Genomic DNA, 9,442 nt, shown 5'->3' on the forward strand with positions numbered 1-9,442 from the left:
TCCTGACTTTGACCGTCACATCATCTTAATTTTAATCATCACGTAATTTTCTGGATTCGCTTGTTATAATTCGTATCATTAGAATTGAATGACTCAATTAGAGAGGGATGAATAGTTGATAATTTAAAAATAATTTTTTTTTTCTTGCAAATTGATCAAAAGTAATAATAATGTTAGTACTTCACAATATTTGTATTTGTTTTTTTTTTAAAAAAAATCTCTTTTGTTCTTGCAAATATAAATTTTGAGGCTGGGTGATCAACAGGACTAAGTGTGGAATGCTCTTCTATCCTGACTTTGACCTTCACATCATTTTAATTTTGATCACCACGTAATTTTCTGGATTCACTTGTTATAATTCGTATCATTAGGATTGAATGACTCAATTAGAGAGGGATGAATAGTTGATAATTTAAAAATAAAAAATCTTTTTTCTTGCAAATTGATCAAAAGTAATAATAATGTTAGTACTTCAAAATATTGTATTTGTTTTTTTTTTTAAAAAAAATCTCTTTTGTTCTTGCAAATACAAAATTTGAACATAAATTCGATGATGATTGAAAGTAACGTCTCCCGGGAAAGATTGCTCTCTTAGTTATTAATAAAGGCAACTTTGAGAGTTTTGTTTCTCAAGAAATGGTGAACAATTCAAGCTTAAAGTTGTATCACTTCGTCAATTGTATATCGTCCCATGCATGGATAAAGAAGAACAATGACGTAAATAAAGGTTCTAATTGTCTTACCATTTTTGTTTTGGGAAAGAATTATAATGATGAAATATGGTGTGTTGTGACTCTTAAGGGCGCTGGACATGCAATTTTCATACATCTTGGGCATATAATACTATAATACGAGTGCTATACTTAATTAATGGTAGAAAAATACTTTATATTATAGCAAAAAAAAAAAGGAAGTAAATTTTCTTCTTTAACCATGGAAGGATCAATCTAGTCCTAAAACCTTTAGGAAAGGGAATGCAAGGGAGGTTCTTTATCATAATTTGAGGAGGCTAAAGGGACAAAATGATCATGTATGTTTTGGTAGCCAAAGCAGGGTCCTAGCTTGTAAAAATTTTAAAAAACGATGTTGAAATCCTCTTAAAAAAAAATCTATGTTACACTATTTTTTTTAATTGACATTAGATATTTAACTTATGTCAACCAATTCTAGGATGATCAGTTTAATCCCATAGAAAATTTTCATTAGTCATAAGGACAAATCAAGAAGTGCATGTAATGGCCGGTTCATTAACCCATTGTTCTTAGGTCAACCATCTATTAAGGGAAATTCATCTGTTAATTTATCGAAATTGAAACTCTATCCTTAGATGCTTGAGAAACTAAGAAGACGCCCTGTTATTGTACCATTGCACTGAGGACCATGTTACACCATTTTTGAAAAGCCACCTAGTGGTCATCATCCTCTAAGTGATCAAACATCAAGTTGGTTTGATTATTACTATAAATTCTACCTATCTGTTCTCAATTTTAACACACACAAAAAAAATGATTTTAGGCAAATGTGTGAGATAGTCCAACACTCAAATGATTAGAATCAAGTATAAGTTTCTAAAACCAAAAATTAATTACAAGTTTCTTATATCAAAAATTGATTACAAGTTTGACATCCTAGCATAAATGTGTGTTCCATAAGATGGATCTTGAAAGTGGCATCCATCTTATGTTGGAAAACATTGAAGACAAGGGTGTCATTTGGTCTTTATAACATTGAAGCACTTTTACGAGTATATATAACAAATCAAAGTCTACACTCTTATGTCGAGAAGTTTTTTATTATTTTATTTATGTTGGATATATATATCCTTATTTATAACCAAAATCCACGTATATGAACACATTGAGGACTTAAGGATTGTTCTATCAATCTTAAGAAAGGAAAGACTTGTAACAATATTGGTTAAATGACAAGCATTTGCGACAAAGAGTCTTTTTGCATTAGCGGTTTGGCTATCATCTAAGCCAAATGATCACAAATGAACTATTTGTTTCATCGACATGGTCATGGGGGTAATGGAAGGAAGAGGTAAAAATGATCAACTTTTAGATAATAAATAATATAATTTTCACCATATAATCATTGAGGAAGTGATTTCAAATATAAAAGTAGTAAAAGCATATATATTAGAAATTAATATGGCTTAAGAGAACTTAAAAAAAAATATCTTTGCAAGAGAAAATTACATATAGATGGCTATTGTGGTAGGATATTGTTGGATAAACTTCATTATCCTGTTAACAAAAAAATTTCAAAAGCCTCTTATTGATTTTCTAGGGATGAGAATAATTTGTAATTGACCATTCAAGAAAGAGTCGAGCAAAGAAAATTCAATTTTTCTTCTCTAATGTGCTCATGATACATGATTTGATGCATCTGAACAAGACAGAAAAATAAACCACAATATGTTACTAATTTCTTATTGTCTTTTAAAGTTTTTTCTCGTCTCAATTTATTAAGATCGACAAAATTAAGAACAAGTCACAACCAAAACCAAAACACAATGCCACTGGCTAGCTTTCATGCTTGAATAACCAAACTAGCTACTGCCACAACTAAAACGAAATCCTGATCATACCAGCTCTCTGCATAAAGTCGACCAACTTCTGAATGGTGAGGTAGTGCCAAAGTAGAGTAGCTCAGGAGTAGTCAAGCTAACAAAACAGGAAGGGAGGACAGAACCAGTAGTTGCTTGAGCAAGCAGTGCAAAGCATATATATACATTTTAGGTTGTCTGATATGGAGTATCTATCTGAAGTAGTGCATCAGTCACCAATACATAGATCTGCCCACATTAGGCTACCAAACAAACACACTCTAAACCAACAACATCAGTTATTAAATTTAGCCCATGTGCTAGCTAGCTCTAGCTCCAGACAGTAGTGAGTTATTAGCTTTGATTATTTACTGCAATTAATATATGAAAGCATTCTGTGCTGTGTTCTTTGATTCAAGCACCACCTCAATTGGGTACAGGTAGCCACTTAATGCATGATAAATAGCATCTATGTATGCATATTATATATATATATATATGCAATAAGCAGATGATCAATAAATCACGAAGAAAGGAATCAATTAGATCTTACCTTGTGGCTGTCAGTGGTGCAATTGTAATATAAGGGAGATGCAAAATATATAAAAGAAGAAAAAAATGGTGCAATTGTAACATAAATCAGTGGATAGTTTTCATATCCACTGGGTGGATACATAACATTTGCTCTTCTGTGATTCCTTAGAGTCTTGTTGAAATTAATTATCAAAAGACAGATTATAACTAGCTAGCTAGGGCATCTTACTTGATTAGAATCTCTTCTAATAAGATTCACTAGCTCAGTAGATTTGGCGACTCCTTGGATCGCTCGCTCGCTCGCTACTCCGGTAGAGGCTCGCAGAAATCTAGGTTGACCCCGAACAACCTAAGTCGTTTGGAACGCGAACCGAGCGTCACGGACGGCGGCATCGTCGCGCCGGGGGCTCCCGGGTGCGCCTCCGGCTTTGGCGGCGCCGCGGCGGCGGGTGCCAGCCAATTGACGTTGTAGAGTGCGGTGCGCGCGCGCCAGTGGTGGCCGCACGCCATGATCGAGTTGAAAGGAGAGGTCAGGGGCCCGCTCGGGAGCGGGATAGTATTAGTAAAGCCCCGGAGGTGGGGTCTCGCCGGCTGCGGCTGGCGGCGCTTCCAGTCGATGAAGAGGCGCCGGCGCGCGGCGGGGTTGCCGGAGCCTCGCGAGAAGGAGACGGTGTCCCCGGCGCCGAGGCCTTTCTCCTTCACGAAGCGGCTCCACCCCTTGGTGATCACGTAGCTCTGGCTGCTGTTCCAGTAGGAGTAGCGGAAGCGCCACGGCTTGCCGCCGCGGTCCTCGAAGCTGAGCAGCAGCCCCAGCTTCTTGGTCTCGGCCGGCGACGACGCCGCGCCTTCTCGGTCGCTCTCCTCCGGGTCCAGCGGGAAGTACTTCTCCGCGTATTGCTTGGGGATGACCAGACGGTTGAGCTTTCCCACGTCGCTGGGCGTCACGACCTTGTCGAACATGTGCTCCTTCACCACGAACACCAGTGAAGGATCAGCACTCGGCGAAGACAGAACTGGCTTCTCCATCTCCGATGATCACCTCCCTTAATTCACAGTCAAATACTATCTATAAATAGGAGAAATCTTAGATTGGAAATCCACAGACAAGCTAAGGAAGATCAGGAAGAGGGAAAAGCTGATATGGGCTACGTATCCATGTCTTTCTATATATATATATATATATATCCATATATTCATATATATGTATTTATAATCTAACTAACTTCATGATGATCGATGAATACTGCATGCAAATTAACGAGGACGGTCCCTCTATTTGATGTGAGCTAGACCTTGATGATCACTGACAGTTAAGATGCATAAATATATATCAACTACTCCAAGATATCAAATTTCAATGGTGGGTCTCCAGATCGAAAATCAAGTTCTAGCTAGTCACCATTATATATACTACTACCTTGTTTTACTCTAGTAATTAATAGCTTTAATGCATGCCATGATATGCACGTAATGTTATATCCGTGAAAAAAGAAGCAAAAATTAGATAAGGATGAAGTTCATTAATATCAGTATCAAGTAGCATGTTGCTCATTAAATATAGAATAAGTAGAATTTCCACAAGCCAACTCCCAACCACTGTCTTTGAGTGCTAGCTCAAAGTAACTTTTAAATCTCCACGAGTTAAAACCAGCTTTCCTTGGAACTGATTGGTTGATAAGAAGAACTTAAACCCTAACAGAGAATCAGACTACTGGTGCTGGTGGTCCTCGATCAAATGGTTAGCCAGCGAGGGGAGTTTGGAGGACAGAGCATTGAAGCATGGCATTGGCCTGTGTTGAAACCCTTGCAGCTAGCTTAATTGATGGCGATGTGTTAGGTTAGGTTACTGCTTTCTCTCGATCGGCGCATAACATTTGCATGAATTTCTATTATAAATTTCAAGGAAGAAACTAGGATCGTATATACACCTGCAAAATCTTCACCTACCATTTTGCAACAGCAATTTCCCGTATGGCATTAATTAATTATGATATTATATCACTCAGTTCAGATTAACTCGCATGCCGACGACCTGATGGAGAAGAGATGCATCAATGGCTCCATTATAGCAATTATGCAAGGCAGAGAGACAGAATCTATTAGTTTCTCAAGAAGGCGGGGGAAGGAAACATCCCACAGTCCATTCATTTAAATTGCTAATTAATGCTCCTAAAAGAGGCCTAGAGGAAATAAAGGGAAAGTAAATAGGAAAATAATGACCAATTAAGACTCCATTTATTTTCCAAAGAAAAAATTTATTCATGCAAATATTATACTATAATTATAATTTTATATTTAATATATATTTCTTCTTCTTTAGTTATAGTCCAGGCCATTTGCTACATTAATCTGTGAATAGTATTTTACTGCATTATACCGGTGAACACTGTTCTGATATAGTAATATGTGAATAGTACTTTGCTACATTACAACTGACGGATGAATTAGATCAGTCGATCGATGATAGTACTATCATAGTAAATAGAGAGTTGAAAGATTAGTCGTTCAACTCGATGATAGTAATTGGTCAACTGATGGAGTGTATCAATCGTCTGATAGCACTATAGAAGTATACAAAAGATTCAAAACTTGAGTACTACAAGATTTGACTATTAGTGATTAGTCGACTGATAGGTAAGATCAATCGATTGCTAAACGGAAATTAGCTTGAACAAAAACCTTATAAAAGAAGGTTTCAAAATGATTTAAAGCCGCCGGTTCTTGAGGATTTGAAGACGAAGTGGTGTTATATTTTTCATCACCTAGAGACAATCCAAAGAAACAAAAGAGCAAATAAAACAAGGTTTTCATTATAAAGTCATTTTTTTTTTCTTTCATTTGTATTTGCATTCTTGTTTCTTGTCGTGAAAATAACTTATAAGAGCCTTCTCCGCCTCTGGAAGGTATTCGAGAAGGAGAAGATTTAGTAGTAATAGATCGCTAGGACTATGACTTGGATTAGTCTCTCTTATAGGCGGATATCAAGTAAAACAAATGTGTTGTGTCTGTGGCATCAAATTTGATTCAAGTATTCTATTGCACAGTTAAGATGCATAAATATATATATCACAGGTAGGTAAATCAGAGGATGCATTTTACCCTAGCGCAGCAACCCGTTAAATAGGGGAGGTCAGGAGATGATAGAGGTCATTGAATTGACAAGATTGAGTTATGGATTTAGTAATCATGGACATCATTTTTTTTTTTTGATAACTTTGTTAGTGCAATCAATCTCAAGTTAAGGTTGACCAAGTTGACTAAGCTTGAGTTGACTTGAATTTGAGTTTTGATATTTGATCAATATATTAGTAAGAAATCAAGTAAGTCAAGATGACCAAATACTTGACTACAGAGAAAAGTTTGTTGGTGTAATTGTTCTTGGATCAATGTTGTTTAGTTTGACTAAGCTTAAGTTGGCTCGAACTTGAGTTTGGATATTTGACAATATGTGAGAGAAAAGTCAAGTAGGTCAAGAGAGGACCGGATACTTATCTGGAAAAATCCTAACTGGAGGTTAGGCAGCGGGAAGTCTTAGCCGGGCTAGACAATGAAGATCTACCCAGTTGAGAATTAGTCAATGGAAGTCCTAGCAGAGCTAAGCAGTGAAGACCTAGTTGGGGACTAAACAGTGGAAGTTCTAGAGGGGCTAGGCAGTGGAAGACCTAACTGGAGGTTAGACAATGAAAAAGTCAAGTGGGTTAAAGGTTGACTGAACACTTGATGATTGAAAGTCCAAAGGGAAGTTGACATGAGATAAAAAGTCCAAGTGAGTTAAATGTTGATCGGACACTTGGTGAAGAAGCTCTAGCAGGTTAAGGTTGACCGAATGTTAGACAATGGGAAGTCCCAATAGGTCACGGATGATTGGATGTAGGGCAATGGAAATCTCGATAGGTTGAGGTTAACTGGATATTGGACAAGATGTGATTTGAGCCTCAAAAATGTTGAAATTAGGATTAGTAATCAATTGCCAAGGAGGATAATCAATTGACAAACCCTAAACCAGAATAGTCGGATTTTGGTGCTCGAATCAATTGACTTAATCGATTGACTAGTGTTAATCAATCAGGGTGATCGATTGGCAAGAGATGTGATTAAAACAGAAGGTGTTGAATTGATTAAGCATATTGATTAATTGATTTAGAACTATTCTAATCAATTAGGCTGATTGCTTAATCAAATGGGACCATTTTTGTGAAGTATAGAAAAGTGCTGAATCGATTAGACTACTCAATTTAGCATGATCCAATCAATTATGTTAATTGATTGAGAACTTTGTTGCAACAACATAGAAGATGTTGGAATCAATTAGACATTTAATTAAGGCCAAGTCAATCAATTAGGATAATCGATTGACAGCCTTTTCACGATAATATAGAAAGCCTAAGAATTGATTGGGGCAATCGATTAGTGGCTTCCTAATCGATTGATATGACTCACCAATCGATTAGACATTCGAAAAAGAGTCATTTTGCAAGTTTTTGAACGTTCTTCTGACATGGATAATCGATTAGGAGGTGTTAAAGTAACATTAGAAAAGGGGGTTTCACAAGATTTGAAGAATAGTTGTTCACGCTAGTTCTTGGGGATTCTGAGGTGAAGTGTTGCTATATTTTCTAGTGAACAAGAGGCATTTCCAAGCAACAAGAGATCGAGCAAGAAAGGTTTTTATTGTATTGTGTATTTACTTCCTGTTCTGGTTGTATTCTTGTTTCAAGCTTGTACAAGGCTTCTTTACCTTTGGAAAGTTTTCAAGAAGGAGGAATTTCATAGTGGATGAAGTCTTGAGAGTCAGACCCTTAGATAAGTCACCTCAAGAAGGTGGAAACTAAGTAAAAACAAAGGTGTTATTATGACTTCAAGTTTTCTACTACAAATCAAGTTCAAGAAGCAATTGAAGCTATTCACCCCCTCTATCTCTCTACATGTCCTAACAAAGTCTATGTGAGCCACGGAGGACCGAACACTTGGTGATCAAAAGTCCAATAGAAAGTTGACAAGAGGAAAGTCCAAGTGGGTCATGGAGGACTAAACACTTGGTATGAGATGGAAAGTCTAGGTGGGTTATGGAGGATCAAACACTTAATGATGATAGAAGTCTCGGTTGGTCATGATGGATCAAATACTAAGCAAAGGAAGTTCTATTATAATGATCCAGAAGCAAATTTATTCAACTGATTGGGAAAATCAGTTGATTTGATTTGATTCAAAAGCAAATAGAAGAAATTCAATTCAATTAATTAGGAAAAATAGGTGAATTGATTTGATCCAGAAATAAGCAGAAGCAAATTAATTCAACTGATTAGGAAAATTAGTTGCATTAATTTGATCTAGAAGCAAATAAACTCAATTGATTTGGGAAATCAGTCAACTGATATGGAAAATCAATTGACTGATATGGTTAAATAGGTCAAAAAAGATTGATTCTACAGGTTTCAATGGTTAAATTCATTAGATCAGTCGACTAATAGATAGAAATTAACTTGAGTAGTAGCCTTTAAAAGGTGATTTTGAAGAGTTTTAAAGGTGTCGTTTCTTGGAGGTTTGAGGGCGAAGTGTTGTTATATTTCCATACTAATAAGAAGCATTATGAAGCTATCAACAATGATCAAAGTGAAGTTCTCATCTTGTAAAATTATTTTTCTTTCATTTGTAAGTTGTATTCACTTTTGTTGTTGTATTGTCATGGATTTGTTGTAAGAGGCTTTTCCACCTCTAAAAGATTTCCAAGAAGAAGGATGTCCTTAGTGGAAGTGGAGAGATAGGAGTGAACCCTTAGATTAGTCGTCTCAAGGAGGCAGATACCAAGTAAAATCTAAGTATTATGCATGTGAAGTCGATTTTGAATCAAAGTTTCTGTTGCGCATTCAAATAATGAATATAAGATCGAGATGAAGTGATTGGAGTTATTCACCCTCCCTTTAGCTTGCACGAGTTCTAACAAGGTCAATAGCCTAGGATGAGTTGTAATGGAGATTTGGAGAAGCTTAGAGGCCTCTAGAGCATAAAGCTTGCTTGAAGTGGTTGTTTTGCAATTTAGGGGATCATGGAACTCTCAAGGAGCTCAATGGACACAAGGGGATGGAATATTAATGGAGTGGAATAGAGCAAGCTCAAGGAAGATTGGTTTGCTTGATGACCTAATGGCCTAGATTGAGGTATATAGTGTTTTAAGAGGAATTCAATGGCTAAGGGTATGGAGTGTTGATCCAATGGCATGGAGTAAGCTCAACAAGCTTGATGTACTCCTTAGATCAGTGGTTTTGATCAAGGGATTTCAAAACTTCAAGAAATGGAGCACTGATTCAGTGGCATAGACCAAGCTCAAGGAGTTCAATACACTTAATGGCTCAACAA

General features: G+C 36.7%; 1 protein-coding gene across 1 annotated transcript; it reads right to left on the minus strand.

The window, feature by feature from the left end:
* Nucleotides 1-3,388: 3,388 nt before the first annotated feature.
* Nucleotides 3,389-4,111, minus strand: LOC121991491 (B3 domain-containing protein Os03g0120900-like). Its single transcript, XM_042545485.1, has one exon. It carries the CDS (start codon nt 4,109-4,111, stop codon nt 3,389-3,391), a length of 723 nt encoding a protein of 240 aa, XP_042401419.1.
* Nucleotides 4,112-9,442: the final 5,331 nt, after the last annotated feature.

Source organism: Zingiber officinale, chromosome 6B, assembly GCF_018446385.1.
Source record: "Zingiber officinale cultivar Zhangliang chromosome 6B, Zo_v1.1, whole genome shotgun sequence".
Taxonomy (NCBI): Eukaryota; Viridiplantae; Streptophyta; class Magnoliopsida; order Zingiberales; family Zingiberaceae; genus Zingiber; species Zingiber officinale.